General features: G+C 41.1%; 2 protein-coding genes across 2 annotated transcripts; one reads left to right on the top strand and one right to left on the bottom strand.

The window, feature by feature from the left end:
* The first annotated feature begins 113 nt into the window (after positions 1-113).
* slc7a8a (solute carrier family 7 member 8a) lies at positions 114-20,160 on the top strand. The gene is made up of 11 exons (XM_085153880.1): positions 114-243; positions 5,540-5,744; positions 9,359-9,510; positions 15,098-15,223; positions 16,005-16,158; positions 16,590-16,713; positions 17,850-17,953; positions 18,092-18,188; positions 18,304-18,453; positions 18,654-18,831; positions 19,225-20,160. The coding sequence occupies exons 1-11, from the start codon at positions 114-116 to the stop codon at positions 19,383-19,385; spliced, it is 1,581 nt and encodes a 526-aa protein (XP_085010006.1). The 3' UTR covers positions 19,386-20,160.
* Positions 19,979-26,793, bottom strand: nedd8 (NEDD8 ubiquitin like modifier). Its single transcript, XM_085153911.1, has 4 exons — positions 26,454-26,793; positions 26,300-26,347; positions 26,137-26,219; positions 19,979-25,083 (listed from the first exon to the last, which is right to left on the bottom strand). Exons 1-4 carry the CDS (start codon positions 26,469-26,471, stop codon positions 24,957-24,959), a joined length of 276 nt encoding a protein of 91 aa, XP_085010037.1. The 5' UTR covers positions 26,472-26,793; the 3' UTR covers positions 19,979-24,956.
* Positions 26,794-26,914: the final 121 nt, after the last annotated feature.

The raw sequence follows: 26,914 nt of genomic DNA, 5'->3' as shown, positions 1-26,914 counted from the left end.
CACAAGGAAGACGCACAAGGAAGACGCTTGCGCTCAAGCACTCCAAGCGCACGGGCAACATCAAGTGCATAAAAAAGACATTTAAAACGAAATAAAATCGTCCATCTAATAAGATGACGGACGGCCCAAGACAACGCAGCAGCACGGCGGGATCTGCCAAGGATGGTGCCGCTGTGAAGGAGTCAGGAGGTGTTGCGCTCAAGAAGGAGATCGGGCTGGTGAGCGCCTGCGGTATTATTATTGGTGAGTGTCACTGCTGTTGCGTGGGAATGACATGTGGTGCAGGCTGTTGTCTGACAGCACAGCGACGAATCTTTATGTTGAATGTCTGAGGGTCTGAGACTGTATGAAAAGTGTGTAAAAATGAGAATATGACAAACAGGGACGGGACTAAGCTCTGCAGAGAAAATCAGAGTATACAGCCACCTGGTCTTCAGTTATGAGCAGGGTAAAAAAAGCTGCACTGGGATCAAATTCCAGATTTGAGGAATGTAGTTTACAAGTTTATGATAATGATGATCATGTGTGTGACTCTAAAAGCAAGGCAGAAATGTTGCCAACACATACAGTAGTTAATCAAAAAGGGTGTTAAGTCTCCATCATGCTTAAAATGATTAAAACAGGCAAACACACTCTCTACAGAGCAACCTCACATGACACCTGGAAACAGCTGAACACAGGTAGACACCACAAACTAAACTTCTATTGTAATTGAGTCTGCCCTGTAACAGTCTCCTGCCCTTTGCCCCTGCAGTCGTTAATCACTGAAGCTATCATATTTTCTGTAGTCAATTTTCTGCAGCAATCTTGATGTTGTCACTTTAACTCATCTCTGATGATTGGTGCATGCAGTTTTTAGGCTCATGTGACTGATCTGAGCCTGCAGCTGTAATTTAGTTAGGATTGACTGGAAAATGCACCTTTAGCCCATTATAATGCACACACACACCAAAATACACACTCAAAATTTCAACCCTACAGTGATACTGGATCATATTACTTCTTTCAATCCGCTTACCATATATGGTTCATCAGATAAAGGGTTAAAGACATTTCTCCAGCCACTTTAACTTTTAGTTCAGTTATTTGACTCCTTACTCCTGTAAAATGCAGGAACCTTTGCACGGAAATTTACCATTCTTTGTAATTACAGCTGAATACTGCACCGTGACACTTTTGAGGAAAAGTAGTAATAGAAAGCTGCTTTGCTGTGTATTTGAGTATCGTGTTGAGTGCAAAGACCCACATGACTGTAAAGTTTAAGATCAAATCAGTAACATTTTGATATTTTCATTATGGAGTTTTACAAATTTTACTCCATGACTAAGACTCCTGTAGTGATAATGGCCACTGTTCATGCTTAGAGTGTTTAATAAAGTATTGAGTACTCCAGCAGTTCCCTAAACTGCAAGGAGTGAGGAGTAGGGAAATGATGACAAAGCCTTAAGTCATGGAATCGTTCAAAGTGCTGCTTTATATTACACGGGGCAAATTATAAAATAAGCTGTATGTACTGCAGCGTAACATAACATGCAAACTTCTGTTGGAAGAAGCTTTCCGAGGTCAGAGATAGAAGCAATGATGTCATCAGGTGTGAGATTGATTAGCATTGTTTTAAATGTTGACTGATTGATTTTCAATCAAAATAGTTACCAAATAACCAGAAATTGCATTTCATTTCAATTCAAATGACCACAATCAGCCTACTAGCACTGTCACTATCCTCGTGGATTAGATGGACCATCATAGAAGTGAACTCAGTTAACCGCGAGCGGTGAAAGCCACCCCTTATTTGTCTAACAGCAATAGGGGTCTATCGATGCATTATCATCATCACGTAACAAACTCTATAAAAGCTTTGGGGTAAAATATGGCACAGGTTGTCCTGCCAGAGTGTGCGGTCCTCATGCTGACCTTGCCAGGAGGAATAGAAGGGCGGGGGATGAGTCACTCATTCACGTGTTTCCACGGCAACGGGAGAAGAGAGGGGAGACGGCAGGGTGGGTTGATATCCCAAGAGGCTTTCAACAAGAGAGGAGTACAAAAAAAAAAGACGTGGCAGGGAGAGATGAGACTGTTACTCTGTGAAATCAGAAGCTGGAGATCCCTGCGCATGCTGACAGCATCCTTACTCCACCAGCTCAGCTCCACCCTTCAACACACCCGCATTCATCATAATCTAAACTGTTTGCTTTATCAGTCTCCATTTACCTGCCAATCTTTAAGAAATGTTGGGGCAGCACAGGGCCGGGAGGTTTTTATAGCCCTCCATAGTCCACACTCCTCGGCGCACTCACCAGAGTGCTCAGCCCTCTTGTCCTTGGCCAAGTAACTCATTCATGCCACTTCAGTTCACGCCGTCATGTGCGAGGGAGACGTGAGCTCAGGTGACTCGACTGATCCTTTGGTTCACGAACATGCCCCGCTGGGTTTCCATGAAAAGGGTCGAGCACACGAGGACATCAAATGTTTTTATGGCCTATTGTACAGTTCAGGCATTTATTGCTCATACACGTACACACAGACACAGACACACACACACACACACACACACACACACACACACACACACACACACACACACACACACACACACACACAAATGAAGACACGTAACTGCAGAAAGGTCCAAAGCCTGGGATTAGAAGTGAACTTTTGGCCATTCTTGGCTCCACCCTGATAATGCTGCTTTATTAGCTTGCCTGGCTTAGCCATGTCTGAGCTGCACTCCAGTCTTTGTATTATGTAAAGAAATTCCTGCATGAATCTTACTTTTATTAAATATTAATTTCTTTTTAAACTGACTCACATTGCAGAGCCTAAATCCAGGATTAATTGGCAGGATTAATGATAAACAGACAAACAAGCCTGCCTTTATTTTGCTTCCTCTTTTCCTCTTTTTGCTATCAAAACCATTAATGCGAGTTTCGTCCGATTAATTGCTTCAGTGTAATAATACCTTCCTTTCATATTCAAAAGCATGCACGCATGCACAGTCTGAGGCTCCGGCTGAGGGCCAAGCAGCAGGTTGCCTCAGCTTGGTAGCTGTTTAAACAGGGATTTGCAGCTGAGGGGAAATACAAAGACTAATTCTACAGAGCTTTGCAAAGGCTCATCTGGGTTATATCATAATGCGGCACAAACACACACACGCTGCCTAACATTTATAACTTGTGGATGCTGTTTGGTTGAGTGGTATCTTTAGGGGTGTCACAGGGAGGCTCAGGCAAGCTAATTTATACAATAGGCTGTATATAAAAGAGGGACATAGGCATCATTTATCTACAGTCTATGTAAAAGACTGCATATATAAACAGTGGTTAATGTGGCTTATAAACTACGGTTTCAAAGTGTTGAGTGTAGCATTTTAGCATTTTCTTTTTTCTTGTGGAAAGTTGTCTTAGCCACTTTCTTGAGCAGCGTGCGTCTGTAATCCGCTGTGACATTAAGATCGATGCTGACTTTGCAAAGGGGGGGTTTGCATGACTGCTCTGGTGACTCGTGTGGGCAGCTGAATGTACCAGACAGTGATCCCAGTTTCTATTATGCATCACATAAAATGTGGCTTCCTCAAAACCTAGATATGAAAAAGTGGTCTTTCTAATTCCTTAAAAATGAAATCTTGTTTTGAAAAACAAGGAACAGAAATATGCTCAGAGGGCACAAACTAATCCTCTTCCTTTATGAAACAATGATCTAATAAAAAAAAAAAATTATTTATATTTTGTAGTTAAAAATGTACCTAAATATGTAAAAAAGAACAACTTTGTGGAGATTCGACAGCTCAGACTTTTTATCGCCTGCTCCTTAAAGGTGATGCAGCACTCAGCTGGTCAGAGATTACAAAGAGTTTAGCAACTCCACATTAAAAAAAACAAAAAACCCTCCCAAATCTCTTTCCCCTTGGCCTGCTTGGAGACAAAGGGATGTAAAACAACAAATGTAAGAACAGGAAACATGCAGATTCCACATTAGTCAGCAGTCTTGCACCGTAGTGCACAATGATGCCCATGACACGAACGCACTACATGCACATGCACACTTGATTGCCTCTATAAAAAAGTCTCCCTTATCTAAAGCTCAGAGCATAAACACATTCGAAACAACATAGATCAAACACTTTACACTCAACAGCCTCTGGAAGGTCTACCAAACTTTATGTTGCACAGGCAAATCCACCCATCCAGACTGTTTTACAAGAAAAGCAACATTAATGCTGAGTCAGCAGATGGCTGCTCCCCCCCTGCCTTAAAGGTGAGGCACTTTCTGTCATAAAGATGTCAACAAAATCAGGGGAGAAAGGGTTTGTTTGCCTCCTTTTTACCTTTAAGCTGCAACTAGCGTTATGTAAGCCAGCGGCTGCTCTTGCCACTCGCACACGATCCATATGGAGTCAGCTAAAAAACAATGTGCATGTTTTCAGTTGCACACATGCCTTTGACTTAGATTAGGCTAATCTTAGAAAGCCGAGATACCACGAGCGCTTAAATAGAGCACCATTGTGTGTGTATGAGTGTGCAAACAAGGGATGATTTTTAAAAGAGTATTGTTTAATTTAGATTTATACAGAACTGAAGAATCAGTCCTGTATTACACAAGAAATTAAAAAAAGCCCACATGATTTCCTGGAAGATCAAATGGAAGTAGTTTGATAATATTCACAACTTAGAGCCCTAATCCCCCAACTTGGTATGAACAGCAGCTTAAATACTACACTTTATCTGCAGTTATAGCGGCCACAAAGGATCCACCTGATGATGTCTTGAGGCACAATATGGTAGCATCGTTCATATCTCTGACTTTTGTACTGTAACACTACACTCACTGTGATTTAACCCAGCCAACCTTTGACCCCGGCACTTTTCCCCGTGGCTGATGGCATCAAGCCTTCAAACCACGGTGAGCTGAACTTGATCAGTTCTCGCGACCACCAACGTCAGCCTTATCAGAGGAGTGAACGCTTTCGTGTTAGACCTGAACCCAACCATCCGTCTCTTTCATCTGTTGTGCAAACTGCTCTCTGACGCTCATTGAATATGTCAGGGCATTATTCTCCCCCCTCTGCGTCCACGTTTCAGTCCTCCTCCCTCTTTGCACTCGTTAACCCTGCTTTCAGCCCTCTTCCATCTCCTCATAGCTATGCCAAGTCAGCATATCGCAGGTTCCCACTTTGCCAGGCAGCTCGACTGATTCATTGCTGTTGAAACTCTGCTCGTTCTCTCTCTTATTTTTTAAAGTATCTTTTCCGTTTTACTCGTGACCTAACTATTTATTTCCTGTCTAGTTTGTCATATGTCTGTTTCTTCAGTCTTTCCCGTGGTGCTTCTGGGTGAATTCATACACCAGTGATCAGCCATCCACTTGTATAATAATCACAAGATAGTAATAAATTGGTAGAGCAGTTGCCCTTATAGCCACACTTTGTTTTCTAATAACATGGGTCAAGCCCTAAAGCTAGACAACTACTTCCCATAATGCTTTTGGACAGCACTTCTGAAACGTGAACCCTTTCTCTCTCTCTCCCTCCGCCCTCCACCAGGTAACATTATTGGCTCAGGTATCTTCGTCAGCCCAAAGGGTGTGATGGAGAATGCCAGCTCAGTGGGCGTGGCTTTGATCGTCTGGATCATCACCGGCATCATCACCGCCATCGGGGCGTTGTGCTACGCCGAGCTAGGCGTCACCATCCCCAAGTCTGGAGGAGACTACTCCTACGTCAAGGACATCTTCGGCGGGCTGGCAGGGTGAGTGAGTCGTTCGTTCTTTTATAGATGTCACACATCTTCAGGGGTAAATCAGCACCTGTGTTTTAACTCTTCCCCCATTGGAGGTCTACTAGGGGTAACTCTGTTTTGTTTATTTTAACTGAGGAGTTTCTATCATATTTCAGGCCTGGTCATTGAACAAAAGGCCTCAGAGTAGCTTACTGGGGCCACCCTTCGAAAAAACAGAAACTTATCCTAATGGCCCTGAAACCATGTTTTTATTGATTAATTTCCTTCGGGATTAATAAAGTATTCTGATTCTGATTCTGATTATATACCAAGGTGTCAAAACTCAACATTAAGGATACAGGGGGGTCGCCAGCTGTCTTCTTTATGCTGGAAAAAGTCAAGACCATGACGTACAAAAAAATAGGACACCATTTGTTACTAACTGAAAGCTGATTTTCTTCATAACAAATGTGTTTTCAAAGGATTACATCTTTGTAATTGGAATGATTTATAGTTCAGCTTCTCTCTTTGGACTTTTTTATTCACTCTCACATCAGTGAGGGCTAAGAAGCCCCCAGTCATTCCACAAAAGGTTTGGTTATTAACTGCATAACAAAGAAGGGCCTGAAATGGGCCAGAAATGACTAAAGTTAATTTGACATGGATTTGACGAGTCCTGGTGGATTATCCAGCTGATGGAGCTCAGATGTATGGATCCAAAGCAGGTCTAGAGGTACAAGCACAGCAACCAGATATAACATATTAAAAACACAAAATCCCACAATGACGTTAATTTTGTAAAATTTTTGCATCTAAAGTCCACCGTAGAAAAGTGGACTTTAGCTTGTAGCCAGCTGCAGATCTTAGAAACAGACATTCACCCAACTGACTCAAATTAGTTGCCAGTAAATGAGCTTCCAGGTGACTCAGAGAAGCTCAAATGGCACGCCGCTGTGGGGTTTTCCATCTTTAATGGAAAGTTTTGAATTGACTTTCCGCTCACGGCCTCCTCCCATTCATCCATAAATGGCTTCTTACAGCAAGAGCTTGGGAATCACGCTAAGTTAGTTTCCTAGCAAAAACAATATCGTTTGTTAGCGAAGATTTCACACACACTAGGCCTTTTCTCAGAAAGTAAACACACATCAGACCATTGTTGTTTTTTTTTCCAACTATCACAAGGATGCATATTATCAAGATATTCTGGGAGAGGAATTCAAGCAGACCAAACAGACAATGATTGTTTGTGTCTCTTTGTGTGCAAACTATCAATACACATCAATGAACATCTAACTCCAGAGACTTTGTACTCTGTGGCTTCACATGCTCAGTTTGAAGTGTTGGGGCCGCACCGTTTCCATGTGCCCTCGGTATAGAATAAATAAATCTATGTTCAAGGGATGTTTGTTTTTGTTTTGCTGCTCCCTTTGTCCCCATCTGTGTATATGGGGGCGTGCCTATAAGTCACTAACTGGAATGGTGGGTGTACTTACATCACCTTCGCAGCTGTGCGAAGGCGAGCTCGCAGAAGAAAGAAAGAATTTGAAAATTGTATCGTCAAACACTTGAATGGACAGCGCTTCATGCACAAAGGGCCTTTGTTGTATCAAACTGACGAGGGTTACGTAACACCTGTAATGTCCCCTACACGGAATACTGTAGGTGTAGCTGGTTTCAGTGGTTTAAGTGGAAGTTAAATGGAAACAAATGATTCACAAATTTCTCATTACATTCCATCATCCTAACCGCAAACCCTTCTGAAACTCTACACTGTTACTTTGCTGTGCCCCACACCGTAAACTGACGTGCATTTACTTAGAAATGTAACTGCAGGGCATGTTGTAGCCTCGACAAGTGGGCGACGCCAACAGCTACATCTGTAGCTGTCGAGGGCGATGTATGGTTACATTTCTAGGAAGGTGCACGTCAGATTACGGTGTAGGGTTTCCAAAGGGCTTGCGGTTATGACGTACCTAATGTGTAGGTTTAAAACAAAGTCGACTGAAAACACTAGCAACAATGTCAACCACTTGTGTAGTCTAGGTCAAAGACTCTACATAGAAAGGCATTAATGTTAGCATTTTAGTTTTTAGGTGGAATGCTAACTTATGAGCTAACAGAATCTGACATTGTTTTCAAGCTGCATCCACAAACTTTATACACTGATATATTTAAATACTACTTAGTGCTAAATAACTTACAGATTGTTCTTTTCATAATTTATTAACAACCTAATATTCAACAAGTCCATTTTATAATATTATAGATAACTTATACATTAATTAACATTAAAATATTGCAGCTAGTTTGGTGTGCTTCAAAGTGTAATGGTAGATTAGCTTGTTTCTTCGTTGTCGTCGTTTATCATATATTTTACACATTAAACCCAACATATTTTTTTAACTGTATTTAACTGTAATGAATGTAGGTTTTAGATCCTTTTAGTAAAGTAAAAAAAATACAACATTTACCTGAAATGTACTGAATTTGAGTTTTAAAAATGCTAAAAGTGAAGCGAGCAGTGTGAAAAGGGAGTTATTCGAGAGTGACTTTCAAACACTAGTGTGGACGTTTTTTAACAAACACTCACCAATTCCAGCGAGTCGCCATCCCATTAATGCACTCGAGTGTAATGATCCCTTTTTAAGCTTACAGAGAATTTAATGGAGATATCACGTGTACGGTTGTACCTGTCACTCCGTTAAGCCCCTGAGCTCTGCTAAATTTCGTGTCATCAGCCCGATATTCATTTTATTCCACAATTGCTGATATCTGCCTGTTTGCATGTTTTTGTTATCATGCTGAGGCGAGTGAGGTAAGTATTGTCAGGCATGTCTATCTAAACTTGTTTATTTCTGCCCAGATTTGATTAGTGCAGGCGCTGATGTAAACATTTTAGTGATAAATGCAGAGGAAACAAATCGTGTACGATGAAAACGAGGTGAAAATTACAAAATACATCAATGTGAGTAAACACTGGTAATAAAAAATGTAACAAAATACAATGGGCTGAGGTGATATTAAAGCAGACAATGAGTAACATGCAGCGTGTTGGTGTATTGTTTCACTGTTGCATTTCTCCATGACTACTGCTACTTTGGCAGGTTAAAAGACTGGATGAGTCACCCCATTTTAAACTGTTGCCAGGCAGAAATGTTAGTGGTCTGGGTTAAACTAAATGTCGTTTCCCTGCACAAACACAGGAAAATAACGGGGCAATGTGCCGGTAACCTAACATCGAAGTAGCTGCAAAAAAATGTTACTATTTTAGTCACAAGCAGCATGAGATTTCCTCTCTTTGCTTTGTTCTGAGTGATGCAAGGAAGTGGTTCTATTCAGTAACTGGGTCATTTGTTTTTTAGTGTTAGCTGAGTATAGCAACTGAAGCCATTCATGGCTCCTCAGAACCCAAAGGTGACACTGTTGTGTAGCTTCTTTTCCTAGTACAAACTATTAAATTAATGTAATGTGGAGAAAGTGAAATAGGCATTGGTACTTTCATAAATGATTCACTAATCATTGACTGCTACAAGCTTAATAAACCATGAACATATGAACTGTTTTATTGACTTGTTATTTTTGTCCGCGTAGTCCATTAATACTCAGTTAAAGTTCTTTCATAACTATCCCTTCTTTTTGCGCAGGTTCCTGCGGTTGTGGATCGCTGTGCTTGTCATCTACCCAACCAACCAGGCTGTGATCGCGCTGACGTTCTCCAACTATGTCCTGCAGCCTCTGTTCCCCACCTGCTTTCCACCAGAAAATGGCTTGCGTGTGCTGGCTGCCGTTTGTCTTTGTGAGTAGCACATCACATCTAACTTGTGTGCACATGCCCAGACACAAATGAACCACAACCCAGAGGTGTGTTTTCCACGTCATGGAGGACAGACTTCCAACAACTAAAATGAACTGAACTACAAACTCTGACTGAATTTAATGGCGTTAATGCTAAACTGGTGAAGGCATTGACTTCTAAAGGTTACATAATAATTTGTGAAACACAAAAACGTTTAATCAGTGATGTCTGTGAAGGTTCTTAGTCATCCAGGTCATCGTAGTCTAAGGAGCTTGGAAAGAAAAGCGTCTGGACTTCTTTAAGTTTCTTGAAGACGTTTCACCTCTCATCCGAGAAGCTTCTTCAATTTTAAGAACAATTGGTGGAGAGTCCCAGATTTTTTAAAACCTATTGGCTGTGTCCATGAGAGGGTTGTGGAATTCCTATTGATCCTCTGCCTAATCACACGGTGTGAAAACAGGTGTTGGATCTCATAACTGGATTATAGATGGCAGACAGTTGGTGTCGTCAGCCCATTGGTGTCGACACCAACTGTCTGGAGTTCTTCAAGAAATGTAAAGAAGTCTTTCTGAGCTGCTTAGAGTGGGGGTTTAAATTCTGCTTTAAGTATTGGTTATAGTTTCCTTGACGCATTGCCATCATATTTTGGCTCGTGGTCAGTTTGGGTCAGAGTGGTGTAAATTTCATCATCAGATAATGAGCAGAAGGCTCTATGGAGACCCCGTGGTTGTGTAATTGCTCAGACTCTTAGTTGGAGACTTGACCTTACAGCGGACTTGGAACGATGACTTGATCGTCTTGTCTCTGGCGCTCCGTGTCTGCAACAATCGAGTACAATCGAGGGTTTGGGAGACGTGTTTCACCTATTTTAAGGCCTAGTTAATCAACCACTTCTTTTGTGGGAGGGGCTTAGAGCAAATATCTGCTTCATGCAGCTTTAACAAACGAGTCTGATAACATTTAGATGTTGTGGAGTTCAACATTTGAAAGTCCTTTCAAGCACATTTTCCAATGCAGCAACTGTTGCTTTGTTGACGTCATCACATCCAATCTATTTATAATTCACCGACTGGTTGAGTTATGACTTTGTTTATCCAGTTTATGCCTTCTACCCCAGTTTTCCCCTGTTTTATGAAGCACTTGTGTTTTTTAACCCTCAGTTAGAGGTCATGTGAGAGAGGAAGTGCACAGGGAGCCGGCAGAGTTTAGCCGTGAGGAGTAAATGTGTGGAGACAAATGGAGAAATGTGTTGGCGCCAACATGACTGTGGTAGATTTGAGTACTTTGACAAAGTTCACACACACTAGACAAATACTGCAGGGAGCCTTGAGACACAAAAAGAGACGGTCGTGTAGCCTGGAGAAGAATACGTGCACTGTTTGTGTTACCTGGCGGCGATTTGTGCGTTTCATGTATACATTGTTTTTATTGGGAGCTGTGGTCTAACCCCTGCAACTCTAATGAAATTTACTGGGGAATAAGGAGAGCAACATTGATTTTAGATCATCTCTTCAAAGGTACCACAAAGTGCTTTCAGCTCTCAGGACGACAACAACAGTTGTGTTCAGTGTGGTGTTTTCTGGATGCAGATTGATTTAAAATAACTCTCTCTGAGTTAAACTGCACACTAGTTCCTTCCTCGAGGCATTCTCACTCACTCATCTTGTATACTGCAGCTCTCTCAGGTGTTTCCTGCATCTCCCTACTAAATCCACCTCTTGTTGTTTTTAAACTTTCTTTCTTTTTCGCCCTCCATCACTTTTTACCTTTATACTCAAAAAATGGTTGGATTTAGATCCTGAAAGTGACTGGATGACTGCAGCATTTCTAATCAAAAGGCTGGTGGTTTGATCCCTGCTTCAGTCTGCATGCTAAAGCGTATAAAACATGCATAATTAAAAATGGCAAATACGAAGTTTCACTTTGTAAGTTTTTCAAGGGAGAGTGAAACTTTTTGCGGAGTATTGTATATTTTGATTTGCTTCCCATGATGAGCTCAGCTCGCTGTCCTGTTTGGCTTAATGATGCTGAAAGCTCACTTTCCAAAGACTTGCATGAGAATGCATGAAAATACATTTATATGTAGTTGACCAATTGATTTCTGCTAATGACCATAGCCAAAAACACTACTGCTACTTTACTAAGCTGGCAGAATAAGCAGTCTTATGCTCTGAGTTATTTGGCACCAAATGGGTGGAAAGCAATAATTGCTTGCTTACATTTGAAGAAATGTCATTTGAAATTTGCAGAAGAAGCCCTGTTACAACAACAAAATAGCTACATGGCACACTTCTGGTTGGAAACACTTAAGCTTAATGCGGGAAAGCATGTAAATACGCCTCTGAAAGGGCTGAAAGGGATCAAACTTGATAACCGTCATGGTCCTTGACAAGATATACAACAAGCATCTTGGTGCTGACGAAGCAGGTAGGAAACAGCTTCTCTGATATTGTTTAGTTTTTCTGTTTCTGTCTGAATACTTTGCTTTTTATGTTTCTGACACATTGACCTGCCTTTTTTTTAATCCACTTACACGAATGCCTTGAAGCCAAATGTGCTTAGCTCTACCAAGAACTGCTAACACATGCTATATTGCGTAATTCAAGTTTTTCTTCTTTCTTGAGTCGATTAGACAGATGTTGTCAGGCAGCTTTTAAGGGGGAAAAAAGCTTGCTGATGATTTGTTGCTATTTTCTTGTTGTTCAGAGAAAAGTTGGTTAAAGGTCACCTGCTCATTTCCTAATTTGTGGATCTCAGGACTTGTTTATTTGGGTCTGTGTTTAGACGTACCTGTGATTTCCTAAACATGGCCTTTGTAGAATGTTATGTAATAGTTTGCAGGATATTGCCTTACTTATTTATTTCCGGTGACAGGCAAACCAGACAGTACCAGTCACTGGGCAGTTTGACAGCGTCATGCTGCATGACAGGCTTTTATTTTTTTAAGTGGTGTACCATTTCAAAGATATGCTCCGTGCAAGGTCATAATTCTCCAATGTTTTCCTACAGGCTCATGGTTAATTCAGGACATTTTCCTATACACACACACATGCGCATGGAGCAAATAATGTCTTCATTTTGTATGCTGTGCTTAGAAAAAGCTCAGCAGCTCCAAGTTCCAATGGTGCCTTCAGATGTTTGTCCACAATCTGCCTGTCAGCAGCAGAGCAGGAGGGAATGTTTATGCTGTAACTGAAATGCAGAGCAGTGGGAAACACCATCTGGCTCTTAAAACTGTTGTTTACCACCAGATCAGTTTTGGGATTTAATATGTAGTTAATGAGAGTTACATAAGAATGAGTCTTGAACTAATCTGCATGCCTTTTGTTTCCTGCTTTTGTGTGGAGGAAGTAGCAGCAGGAGATGCACAAATTTTTGCGTAGCTCCACCACAACTATGTCTGATCTGCAAACCCCATCATGTGCCCCTCTCTGTCTGCATTGAGCACACACCTGCAGTATGTTAATATCATGCATGTCTGTTCACGTGCAGCTTTGTTCCCCGCAGTGGCAGCTCCGCTCAGAGTTATTTAATGTGATGAAGTTAATCCCACAAAGTCAAACAAGCTTATTCTTTGATGGCACCCTATTGGCCTGAACCCACTGGCTTGTTGTGCTCAGCAGTACAGATCAAATCCATTATCTCTTGTATGTGTTAGCTTTCCCATGAGGTCAAAAGCTTTTCTAAATACATTTTAGGGCTTTCTAAAAAAAAAAAAAAAATCTGCTAAATGCTAGATGAGCAGGATTAGAGAGCTCTGAAAGGACCAGACAGTTAGAAAAACATCGGTCATCCCTACCAAACTTTAACATGTCGAGTAATTTCTCGAGGCCGCGCCTATCTGGCGTCATCACATCAACCCTGATATGAAGCTCTCTAGTAAATACATCGACAGGAGCAAGTCCACAAACTTTCAAAAAGTAGCAAACACATGTAATGTTGCACTATATAAGCATGCAAGCATAGAAGCACTCCAAAGTGCATTCACACATTGCATTATTCATAAATCGCCACTCGTGTTGTAGCAACTAATTGCTTCCTTTTAAAGGGAAACTGCAGGTGAGGCACACGATGATAATGGGTGAATGTGATGATGCAGCAAGGGAGTCAAAGGTCGCTGCTGTCCTACATGTTGAGAAACATCGCACACGTTTACATGTGCGGCTTTAATCTAATTCACTGACCTGATATGAGAGAAACTTTAAATCTATCGGGGTCATCAGTGATATATCTCATATCTCCTTTGCCTGTTGGGCAAAATTATGAGGGCTGCAAACAATGCAGTGACAGTGCCTTTGAGTGAATGAAGTGATAAAGCAATTAATGCATAAACCAGCACAGCCTTCAGTGTTACTGATCAACAAATTTTATTCGGTTACTATTACTTCAGCTCATAAACACCCGACCCCTCAGATAAGTCGACACAAGCATGCTCAGCAGAATACTTTTACACAATCTATACATGGTCTGACTGTTTCACAGTGCAAATTTCAATATGTCCGGTAATAACAGTAGGAGTGTCCGATCATACGTGACAATCTGAAGTCGATGATATAGAAGGATTCTATAGGATAGAAGTGAAGTAAAACAAGTCCAGTAAGGACCACAAGAAAGTCATTATGTCCATCTGTTGTAGTTTTTGTTGGTGGTGTGGTTCTGTTGTTTTATGCTTGCAAAGCTGAAAGCAGAGAGGGCAGCAGCAAGACCTCAGACCAGAGCATCCATTAATGATGGTAGATATGCTCTCGGCTAACGCCTGATTTAGGAATCTTTGTTGAGGCTACCACATAACCTACGTAAGCTGTCAACGTCATTGCCGATATTTACGCTGGTATGTGGTGAATTATGTTAAATACCTTGTGGTCCTTGTCCCAGTGTGTTTCATGTGGTGCCAGCTGATAGAAACAAACAAAATGCTGGGACTTTTTCCCTCCTGGGTCTTTGCTCTTTGTTGTGGTCAGTTGTTTTTTCTGGGTACAAAACATTTTTGTCCCTCTAGTTCTTTCCCTTACATCAGTGCCAAGTTTAGTTTCAGCAATTGCCCTCCAGGACTTCACTGACATTTGTGAGTCCTTACATTTGTGCTATGATTATTGCTCCTAACTATGATACTATTTTTAGGCGATGATTGTTATTCTCATTCAAATACTGCAGCAAAAAATTAGCCAGAAACATGGCACAGGTGTAATTGGCCAATCGCAGTAGTTGCTGACTGCACTGACTGGACGTGTAGTTACATTTTCAGGTAGGTGCAGGTCAGGTTACATTGTAGGTTACAGGGTTGGTTTTTGTGGGTTTGGCAGTTAAGACGTAGCCACTAAAGGCTAAATTCTCTGAAACGTCTTGATAAGACGGAGCTGGGGTGGAGTCGGGTTGCAAAGTGGCTTGCATATTCATATTAAATAAAAGAAGGCAGAAGCAGCCTAAATAGCACAGTTTTTATGAGTTGGTCACAGAGAATGATGATGATGAGCCGTCAGCTGCTGCGAGTTGGCACTGAGATCAGCGACAGCTTGCAACTGAGCTTGCAGTATTGGCTGAATTAATGCCGTCCTTGATTTATAACTATGTGCTTCTCTCTTATTAGTGCTGCTGACATGGGTGAATTGCTCCAGCGTGAGGTGGGCCACCAGAGTGCAGGACATGTTCACTGCCGGCAAGCTGCTGGCGCTGGGACTCATCATCATCATGGGAGTTGTGCAGGTCTGCAAGGGTAAGCTCACCGCTGCCATATGTGCATTCATATATGCATCGCTCACAATGGTTTCGCCATGTCTTACACACAGACACAGACTTAGGGTCAGTGGGGACACGCTCAGTGTGTCGGGACAGTAAAGGCTTCACATCAGGGGTCATCGAGTTGCTGGGGCCCTTTTGCTAATTTCAGCAGGCTTGTGAGGGTTTACAGCACAAACATGGCTGAGGAAGAGTTATTGTAAGGGCAAAACTGGGATTTCTGCACAATTGTCTGAAGATAATGAAGAGTTCAAAGGCTGATTTGATGGGAGGAATTTAGCTCATATCTGAGGAACTGTATGCAATAGAGAGAGTAGTAGACATATCTTTAAAAACAAGCCTCAATAGGGGATTTAAAAGAATAAAAAAGAAGGAATGAGGAAAAGAAGTACACATTCTGCAAAGTCACTTTACAAGGATTTAACAAAATACCTTTTACAACTTGTTTTATACACGCTGATTTCATTAGCTGATAGTTTTCAGCTGGGCTCCCTACAGCATGGCCAGACCTCAGAGGAAACCAGGCTGTTTACCCCGACAGCAAAACAAGTTATCAAACCAGAGATAAATGATTGGGAACAGGCCCGCTTAATTTGGGAAAGTCATGCAGATTTAGGAAATGAACACAGAGAACCATAAAAGAAACTGCTTTTTGTTTTTTGTTATTTACTATGACTAGAAAATTGGAAAGTTTGTGCTATCGTTGTAAATGTTCCATTGTGTTTGTGCCAAGCTGAAGATTTCTCCTCTACCTGTAGGAGAGTACTACTGGCTGGAGCCTGCCAACGCCTTTGAGCCCTTCCAGGACTACGATGTAGGTTTAATAGCCTTAGCTTTCCTACAAGGCTCCTTCGCCTATGGCGGGTGGAACTTCCTCAACTATGTCACAGAGGAGCTGGTGGATCCTTATGTGTAAGATACTTTACACTGCCTCTCATATACATATATATATATGAAGCTGCTGTGTGTCAAAAACCACATTCCCACAAGATTAAATGCCTCACTGCCACAGGAATATATCCGATTTACAAGCTGCTTGTGACTGTTTGAGTAATTAGCAGTCACATACCAACAAAGCTTATGTTTAATCCCTGATCCTTTTTGCTAAAGCTCTCTGAAATTTATGTAACTTAACAATGGAAAAATTCCCCCTGACATTCCCAGTGTCTGGTCACAGATGTAGAAATAGAAAAGTAGCGACTTATTTCCTCATTTCCTATTCTTTGGTAACCTTTCTTATCCATTAATACCCCACCTGTAAAACATCCTTTTTAATTTCCTTCCTTAAATCTTTTGCTTTTCTCTCAGTTCTTAAGTGAAATATTGTGCTGTATTGTCTTCAGGAACCTTCCTCGCGCCATCTTCATCTCCATCCCTGTCGTGACCTTCGTTTACGTCTTCGCCAACATCGCCTATGTCACAGCCATGAGTCCTCAGGAGCTGCTTGCCTCAAATGCTGTTGCTGTGGTGAGTAGCTGTGGTGGTCCTGTCACTTCATTCAGACACACCTTGTTATTTCAAATGAATGACACCCTCTAATGGTCGTTGTTGGTAAATGCATGGGCAATAACACTATGACTGTGTAGGACAGGGGTGGGGAACTCTAGATGTGTCCTTGATCCAACACAGCTGATGTAAATGGCTAAATGACCTCCTCAACATGTCTTGAAGTTCTCCAGAGGCCTGGTGATTAACTAGTCATTTGATTCAGGTGTGTTGACCCAGGGTGAAATGGAAAACCTGCAGGACACCGGCTCTTGAGGCCTGGAGTTCCGACCCCTGGTGTAGGATCTCAGGCATCATGACCTCAGGTCATGGTAGCCTTGAGAGCTTGAAAAGAAGGGAGCTGGATGTGGTTTCTTGAAGATGTTTTGCCTCTCATCCAAGAGGCTTCAGTTCTAAAACAACTGGTCCAAGGTCCAAGATAATATACACCTAGTAGGGTAACTATCCCCTTTAGAGGTGGTCCTGAGTCGTCACCAGGGCTGTTGGAGACATTATGGTGGGTGAGTTTATTACCTGGGACTCTCTGCTAGTTGTTTTGGAAATGAATGAAATGAATACCTCTTGTATGAGAAGAGAAACATCTTCACAAAGTCAGAGAAGTCCTGTTGCCTTCTTTTAAAGCTCTCAAGTCAGTAACAGTGTGTTAGATTAAAAAAAACAGGAACTTTTCTGTGATTTGTTTGTTTGTTTATTACTTTATTACTTTGGCATAGTATGGATGTCGATGAGGGAGGTCTTTATCAGTGCCCTCGTTCACATTTTTCAAGCTACCCAGTGGGCCAGATTGGGATCTTTGATGGGTTGATTCAGGCCCATGGGCCTTATGTTTGACACCAGCAAGCTATAAGATATAAAAAGTAGTGTATGATTCGGTTGTAGGGTTAATTGGCATGTGACAAAACTTGAATGTAATCTATGAGTACATGTTAAGCAGTCCAGCTCCAGCTTAAAGTAAATGAACATGAGAGGTGGTGTTGAAGTGGGTTTTGCGTCTATATAGGTCTTCTGTGTGTACATCAGCTATTTCTATCTCCAATTAAAACACATACTTATGTGCCTTTATGTCTGTTTATCATCCAACCATCTCTCCATCCCAGACTTTTGGTGAGAAGCTGCTCGGAGTCATGGCGTGGATCATGCCCATCTCTGTGGCTCTCTCCACCTTCGGGGGAGTCAACGGTTCCCTCTTCACATCTTCACGGTTAGTTGGACTAGACTGACTTGTATCAACAGACTAAGTACTATGTGAAGTCAGTGTTGTTCTTGCTTTCTTCATAATGTTTGGCTTCTCCCTCGTGCTAACATTGTTCATTGTGTTTCTGTCCTTCTCCCTTTGCAGACTGTTCTTCGCTGGAGCCAGAGAGGGCCACCTCCCAAGTCTGCTGGCCATGATTCATGTGACACGCTGCACTCCCATCCCTGCCCTGCTCTTCACAGTGAGTACTGCTCTCCCTGTTACACTCCTCCATATTACCTCTACCACATACACAAGTTCTCCTGTCTCCATTGACCACACTCGGTTAAACACAACAAACCTTTCTCATTCCTCAGTGCCTGTCCACCCTCCTTATGCTGTGCACCAGTGACATGTACACCCTCATCAACTACGTGGGCTTCATCAACTACCTCTTCTACGGAGTTACTGTCGCCGGGCAGATTGTTCTGCGTATTAAACAGCCCGACATGCACCGGCCAATCAAGGTCTGTTCATGTGGTGCTTTGGTTTAGCTTTGTACTCAATATATTTTGCACTTTGCTTATTTAAACAATGTAAATGTCCATCTAGTTCAGCTTTAACGGGAATAGCTTTTAATTTGACTTAAATGAATGATTAAAAAGTGGTTTAAAAAATTGTTCTTTCTACATTATAAAAGTCTGTTTTCCTCTCTCTCTCCTCTCAGATCAGCCTGATATGGCCGGTAATTTACCTCCTCTTCTGGGCCTTCCTGCTCATCTTCTCCCTCTACTCTGAGCCCCTGGTGTGCGGCATCGGCCTCGCCATCATGCTCACCGGTGTCCCAGTCTATTTCCTGGGAGTATACTGGGACAACAAGCCACAGTGCTTTGACGCTATTGTTGGTATGTCCCCATAAATCAGCCCAATATAACTTAACGATTCAATGTTCAGCAAATGCAAATTCATTATTGTTTAGGAACTATATTATAAGTCAGAAGTGTTCTTTGACACTGTACTTCATTTATACACAATATGCTTTAAAATAATTATATATTTACAGAAGCAATCATGACCAGTGGAACTTCATGTCATGAGATGTAGCTCTTGGGTTGTTTGTAGTTGACTTTGATGTGAATTTGTTAGGACGTCCACTCTATGACTGCAATGTTATAAAATGTTATAACTACAAGTAATAGCAGTTGTTTTTCTTAATGCTGTTTAATAACTGCATCATGTAGTCAGACAGCCTGCACCTCAATCTGTCCTCACTCCTTTTTTTTGCTCTCTTCTCCCAGATAAAATGACATACGTGGGCCAGAAGTTCTGTATGGTCGTTTATCCGGCCGTAAGCGACAGCAGCAGCAGCGGGAGCGGCGAGGAAGGTGAGGAAATGAAGGAGGCCAGGGCTCCTCTGTCGAAGGAGGACAGAGACAACCGCAAATCAGCAGACTGCTGAAGTGCAACTTTTCACATCTCACCTGCTCACCAAACATATGCAGACACCCACGTGGGTGCACACGCACACACATGAAAACACACATCTATACACGTGCCCCCACGCCTAGTGTTTTATTTGATGTCAAATTGAGTAGTCTGGCCTCAAACCTTCCTGTCTGGGGTCCATCAAAAGTGCAATAAACAAAGGTTAGCACCTTCCATTTCATCATCATCATCATCGCCCTGCCCTTTATTCAACTTCAACCCTATTAACTCTCGCTGTAAGAGCAACTTTTTTTATACGTTTTTTTATTTCTATCACAAGACTGACTGTGATGACTTCAACGCTTTTTTTTGTTCTTAGTTTTTTTGATGTTGTTAATCTGTGTTTTCATGCGTTCAGAAAACCCGAGCTGCATTTTGATTGTGAAACTCCGACTCAGATCAAGTCATTTCATGTTGTGATGTAAACTAATACGGTTTTTGTGTTTAACTTTAATTCTGAAACATTTCTCATTCATTTATTTTGTAATTGTGATAATTGCTTAAGTTTTTCTAGTACTATTAATATATTAATTTTAGTGTTTTCTAACACCATATTCATGTCAGCTCTTTTTGTATTCTTCGAAGTGTGAATGTGGGACACCTGTATTGTATTAGTGGTGCACAGGTTTTTTTTCTTAATTGCCTTAATTAGAATATACTCCTGTGCTCGTGTGCCATTCCAGCTGTGTTTTGACAAATGTGGGGACTTTTTCTTTTCTTTTATCAAAAGAAAACGAAGCAAACAAAAACACTACACAGCAGCACGGGCTGAAAGGAGCCCGCGGGTGAGTCGCGCTCGTTTTCTCCATGCTTGCTTCGCTCGCGTGAACGCCTGCGTTTAAGTGTTTCATGACCTCTGATGAAAATGTTTTTGTAGCTTTACTTTGTAGCTTTGTTGAAATCAATTTTATGCTTTATGTAAGGCATAAGCACAACAGCTTTACAACAAAATGATATTCTCGAATAAAGTAATGAAGTAGACGACATTTTAGTGCAATATTACGACTGATACCAGCAAAATCTGAACACGCACCCCTGAATGAACTCATTACATGCTGTCTGGTTATGTTATGATTGTCCTGTACATTCTGGTAACAACACTCCCACGCACATAAACACACACACTCCTATATCCACAGCCTTCCTAGTTTTACACTAGTGTCTCAGGGCATCCCCACTGCCTTCTCCTTACATACAGTACACTGCCTAAAACCAAACACATCCGGCTGACAGCTTGTTTGAAAACCAGTTTGTTAGTGGTATATGTCTGTACTGGTGCTTTAGATATTTATTCCTCAGGAGTCTCAGTCACACAAGAGGATGATAAGTGTTAGAAACCAGTATTGTAGAGATTTGTCTTAAACTGTAAGAGGAGCAGGGTTTCTTGGATGTCTTTACAAGTACAATGTTTTGTGCCTGATTGTGCATTTACACCAGTGTCATAACAGTCTGTAGATTGTTTCTTAGTAAATAAAAATAACCACTGACTAATGTTTGAATTTTTAATTAAGGCCTCATTTATGTCTATCTATCTATAAATGTACACAAAATAATTTCAAAGGATGCTTTTAATGTGAACACCTTCGATCGTGGCATTTCCATCAGTTTTTATGATGCAGGCCTGAAAACTTTTTCAACTCCGAAACAAAATGCTGCAACTCTATGTGACACGACAATGCAAACCGTGCCAGGTGTAACACAGTTTGAAGCTTGATCTGTGTTACTTAAAGCACCGCAGCGCCGACTTTCCTTCCCTGATGTGCTGCAGCTGCGCTTCTTGCTTGCATTTAGACCAAAAACAGATCTTCAGTGTGGTGGAACTATTTTTCTTGTATGTGCAAATAGCTAAAGTGATATGAAAGTCCCCTCCTTGCAATATGTTATAATAACCACATACGCTGTAATAAGAATGCTATTTTTAAATCTGTCTCTAATTTAAGATGCATTTTACCTTCCGTGCTGAGACTCAAGTCTCAAGCCTACTTCTGTGTTGAAAATGTAAATGTACATGTTGGCGATGAATGTGTGAGAAGAATTAAAAACATATGTGAGGAAGCGTTCTCATGTCTTCGTTTTTGCAGCTTCAGTTGAACTTAATCATCTAGTTATGTGTCCATGGTCCAGTATTGTCTGACCTGTTCATGCTGTTGGCAGACTGATATACTTGATCACACTGAGAAAGGTTAAAAAAAGATAGGGGTGCTAGATGCCGTTTATAGGTTTACATTATGGGTCATTTCAGCCTGTTGCTGCGTGGTTGCAAAATATATATAATTCAACTTTTGTGGATCTAAAGGCAATCTTACTGTTGTGAAATGAAAATGATAGGATGGATCATAGGAAGGTCTAAGAAAACGTTATTTTAGCTCGTTGATAGGTGGTTGCCAAGCAATGTGGTGACATCACAATATATCATTCATAATTTAGCTTTTGAGTATTAGAATTATTGAGATGTGACTTATTGAAATGAGATGTTACCGTCATGAAATAAAATGATGGAAGCTATTTTTGAGGTGTTGTAAGGGCAAAAATGCTAAAAACTGATCACTTTGAGCCATTGGTAGGTGGTTGCTAGGCAACACAATGACATCATAATATCAGATGTAGATAAAAACCCTTACGGACGTAAGATGTACCCGAGTGCCACGTTTGGTTGTTTAACTCCTGACTGTTTAGGAGGAGTTTGCGGACAAACAAACAAACACAGTTCAGAAACAGAAAGCAGTAAACACGAGTCGTTTGCAGGATCAAATTTATTCTACTGACAGATCAATCCAAAGCAAAAGTCAGTTTCTCATAACTCGTCACACACTGGTGGGAGCAACGTGGGAACTAACACAGCAATGCTTCTCAAACAAACAAACCACGTAAACTGAAGCCGCGCTCCTCACTACAGTCAAATATGCAATGAGAGCAAAAACCAACTCTGCCCAACACGTTAAATAAATCAGTAGCTTACCCAACGGACATGCTCAGGCTGCTTATAAAGCAGGCTTACAATCAACTACCATATGTGGTCCATGATTTAGAGCAAGTCGCAGGAGATTTTCCTGACATCACAAAACACGCCCATTACTTGTTGGTTTGCATCACAGGAATAGTTTTAGATTTTAGGAAACGCAGATTCATGAAGACTTTTCCCACTCTCACATAGTTTGGTCCATAATTTGTTGCACAAAGACACTTTGCCTCTGTACACGATCACAGCAGATATGTTTTTAAATGAAACAGTCTAGATATAATTTCACTCAAGCGTTTTAAATAAAAATTAACATTAACCGTTTATGAATTATACAGACATTATATAGTCATTTTTATACAGTCTCCCATTTTCACAGGCCTGCTCCTTGTTAATATTTGAAGCTGATTCCATGTGTTGAATTTATAATTTAAAGCGTTTCACTAAAACTCTAAATATGAGGAGGCCCAAGACATGTTAGTGTAAGTGAGGGAGACCATCATTAGGCTGAAGAGCTAAAATAAACCTGTCTGATCAACAATCCGACACATTCTTCCAAAAAATATTAAATGAATGCAGAGCTCAGCAATACCACAGAAGACTAAATTAAAAGAGAAACTTTAAACCAAGTCAAGCACACGCTTGAGGAAGAAGGTGCATCGCTGTGAAAGTCTACAACCACGACACACTTCCATGAATGTTAATACAGAAGGTTTACAACAAGGTGCAAACAACTGGTTAAACTCGAGAACAGGAAGGGCACATCAGACTGCAAGAAAACAACTAGAAGAGCTCACGCTGTTCTGGACAGATGCAACCCAGACTAGCTTATGGGCACGTTTGGCTGTTAGGTGCACTGGGGGGGGGGTACTAGTGTTTACTGATGATGTGGCTGTAGATAAAAGCAGTAGGATGAACTGTGAAGTGTGCAGGGTCGTACTCTCTGCTCAGATTTAGGCAAATGCTGCAAAGCTGATCAGACAGAGCTTCACTGTGCAAATGCATAAATGAGACAAAGCAAACTGCAAAAGCAACCCAAGAGTTTCTAAAGGCAAAGAAATGAGATTTATCAATGGGAGAGTCATCTGATCTCAAACAAACAGAGCATGCTTTCAACTGCTGAATACAAAACTGACGACAGAGAGACCCACAAACAAGCAGCGACTGAAGCTGGCTGCAGTAATGGTAACGTCCATGGGATACAGACTTCAGTGGTTGACTTCATCAAAGTATTAATAAAAACCCAATTTTATTTTGTGCTTTCTGAGCCTCTAAAAATGGCTCTAATTCCTAAACAGTTCATGCAATTCTGTTAAACTCTTCAATCACATCTGGTCTGTTTGATTTAAAAGCCACTGCGGTGGAGAACGGAAGCAAAACTACAAAAATTCTCCTTGTCCAACAAATTATGGATCTGTTAGGGTTACATCCAGCAGGCAGGCAGATCAGCACAAAGACTGGGAGAAGAAACCCACTTACAAACACTACAGCGTGTCGCCATTTAACTCGCTTGGTCTTCTTTTAGGAACATAATCCAAGTGGAAAATTCACAGTTAGAAATGACATTTCACTGTGGGTTAAGAAGAAGACTGAAACACGGTTTCTGTTTTAAACACTTATTTTTTGCACATATTAAACCGACATGTGTCATGTGACGTGTTAATAAAAGATTTAGAGATGCTAACAAAGGAAATCTGTCACCTAAAGAGTACAGCCGGTCTTATTGCTGGGTTATTTTTCCACTCATCACTATACCACAGTTTGCACCTTGCACTACTCAGTCTATCTACATTTTTTACTCATTTTGAACTTTTGTGTTTTGATTTATAAAGTACTTATTCTACAGCTTGTGTTTCTGACTGTTGCATGTGAGCTTTTGCATTTAAACCTTCTATAAGCGTAATTTAAAGGACTTTTTCGGGACACGCCCAGTAAAGGAGCTTATTCGTGCTACACAAACAAGCAATTTAACCAGCTGATGATAGTGACTTCATGTTGAGTGATCAGATGCGAGAGGTGCGTCGGTTTTCCATGAAAAATGAGTTGGTGGCTTTCCTTAAATGTTGAAATATCCTTTTACATATGCAGCGATTCATCGTCCTCAAATCTAACTGCACTACGGCACATCTGCATCATATAGAATAACAAAACATGTACACAGCATAAAAAAATAATCAATTAAATAAAGTTTGGAGGCAGCATCGCAGTTCAGTCATCAGTGTTATCATTAGTGGAACTAAAGTAACTTTTTTACATGCCTCGAAAACCTCGGGCCTGTCTGCTTCAGACAAAATATCTGATTTGTTGACTTGAAGACAAAATTTTCTTTAATTCTGAGAAACTTTTCAACTACATAAGGGTGTCGCACCGTGGCAAATTTACAGAGTGTGGAAGGAGGGAGCGTTTGTGGCCAACACACTGTTGGCTGCAGGGAAATGTCTGAAATATAGAGAGCCCGATCAGACTTTTTAGACCAAGGCCCTGTCTTGGCTACAATACCACCTGGTGATCCAGCAGCCGCTGGCTCGGAGTCGTCACTGTTCTCGCTTCGTGCAGGCAGGGCAACAGCTGAGGCAGCGGTGAAGGCTACACCGCAGGTGTAGAACAGAGTGTTGTGCGATGGTGGAGCAGGCATCCTCCTCTCAGAGCAAGTACCAGGTGGAGAACAGAGCCTCCCTGGATTTTATAGTCTGCTGCTGTTTTCTCATCATTCCTGAGGAAAGAGACGATGCATTCAATACTCTTTTTTTAAAAAAAAACGAAAATCCATCTGACACAAATGATTTATTTTAATACGTAAAACAGTTTAAGCAGGTAAAGATGTGGAACTTTTCCCTAAACGTTTTGAGGATAATGTCGACGTACATCTGTAGTTCTTTGTATTATAAAAAATGCTGCTTCAGAAGAGAAGCGGTGGCAAAAATTAAGACAAGAGATTTCCTTCTTTAGAACAACAACGAGCTGTAAACGTTACTAAAAATCAACAATGAGTAAAAGGCAGTCATCTCACCATAAACCTTACAGAGTCACTGCTAACAACTAAAGTGACCCTTTAGACTCGATTGCTTTGGCAACAGCAAAAAATGATGTTTATGAATCTAACTTGTAATGATTTAGCTGCATTTTTGTGCATGATAAGGCTGAATATGGTGGCAAATGTGGGAGTCGTTGTTTCACCCCGTCCACATTCAAGCACCACCCTGCAGTTTTCAAATTAAAACGAGGTCAGCAATGTGTCTGTGGTTGTTCCTAAAATGCAGTATATAGGTGCAAAGTGGATTTTGTAAAATTTACACTTTATAAAATAAAAACCTATATGTGCAGATGGATTTTTGAGTCCTATGTTTCCTTCTTGCTCCAGTCAGCTGATCTGAGACTCGTTGGCACAATGGCATGAAATGGCCTTTAGCATATATTTGACTGATTTTAACTATAAAGTTAATACATTTTATAATTCACCTGGGTACATTAACCTGAGGTAAAGTTGATCCTTCTGCTCTTGCCCTTCCTATCAGTATTAGCATGCTAATGCAGATTTGTTTCTGTGACAGATATAAATCTTAAGTACAGTTTAATTTTAAACTAAGGCTAACTGATTTCTGGCAGATGCACGTGGTGCACTAGTGAGCACTTGCTACACTGGGATATTTATTATAAGAGACTGTAATAAACTACACTGTGTGCAGGTGCTTCCATTAAATACATCCCCAACCTCACTTTAAAAAAAAAAAAAAAAAAAAAAAAAAAAACTGTATCCGGGTCTTACATCTGTTTTCCACTGTAGATTAGCCTCTGCTGTTGGGGAGGGATCCCCTCTTTCTCCTCCACCCTTTCTTTAATCCGCTCCACCTGGATGGACATGAATTAAAATGCACTGAAAAACACACCGACTTACTATCTGCGCACATCAAAAAAAGATAAACATGTACCTTATCTGTGGGCTCTATGTCAATCTCTATCTCCTTGCCAGTGAGTGTCTGTGATAAAAACATTGTTAAGCAAATGATTTCAACGGATCCAGCAGAGGCAGTGAGTCAGTAATAACAAGACGAGTCTCAAATCGTTCAGTATGACGGACCTTACCTTCACTTTAATCAGCATCTTTGTTGACTTCTTTGTAGAAATATCAGTCAAGTGGGATCAGTGGTGCGATTTTATATTGAAGGAATGTAAAATATCTCAAACTACGTGTTGGAATTTTAGGTTTCGATGTGGTATTTTGATGAAGATACGCAATATTCCTCCTCTTCCCAGAAAATCAGTGGGTACTTCCTGTGTCTTTCCCCCTTCTCTTTTGTACGTTAACCGTTCCGCTTCGTGGATTTCCGGTTTATATATATTATTTTCCGCAAAAACAAACAAACAAACACAACATTTAAACCTAAATTACTTTACGTTAACTCGAGCAAGGTCAAAAGAAAAGCAAACCCAAATTTCCCACCCAAGTACCTTAAAAAAACTCCTTACGACATCAGTACCACATGACGTAAAACGCAAATCGAGTTAGTAGTTTTTACGTGCGTCGTCTCCTCCGAGCAGAAGCC

The sequence above is a fragment of the Neolamprologus multifasciatus genome, chromosome 3 (genome assembly GCF_963576455.1).
Source record: "Neolamprologus multifasciatus chromosome 3, fNeoMul1.2, whole genome shotgun sequence".
In the NCBI taxonomy this organism is placed as follows: domain Eukaryota; kingdom Metazoa; phylum Chordata; class Actinopteri; order Cichliformes; family Cichlidae; genus Neolamprologus; species Neolamprologus multifasciatus.
This window is presented reverse-complemented; position numbering and strand designations above follow the sequence as displayed.

Coding starts and splice junctions, on each gene's coding strand:
- slc7a8a (XM_085153880.1), top strand. CDS start 114: ATGACGGACGGCCCAAGACAACGCAGCAGCACGGCGGGATCTGCCAAG. Junction 15,224..16,004: donor AGTTGTGCAGGTCTGCAAGG/GTAAGCTCACCG, acceptor CTCTACCTGTAG/GAGAGTACTACTGGCTGGAG. Junction 18,189..18,303: donor TCCCTGCCCTGCTCTTCACA/GTGAGTACTGCT, acceptor CTCATTCCTCAG/TGCCTGTCCACCCTCCTTAT.
- nedd8 (XM_085153911.1), bottom strand. Junction 26,220..26,299: donor ACATAGAGCCCACAGATAAG/GTACATGTTTAT, acceptor ATGTCCATCCAG/GTGGAGCGGATTAAAGAAAG. Junction 25,084..26,136: donor ATCTACAGTGGAAAACAGAT/GTAAGACCCGGA, acceptor CTCTTTCCTCAG/GAATGATGAGAAAACAGCAG.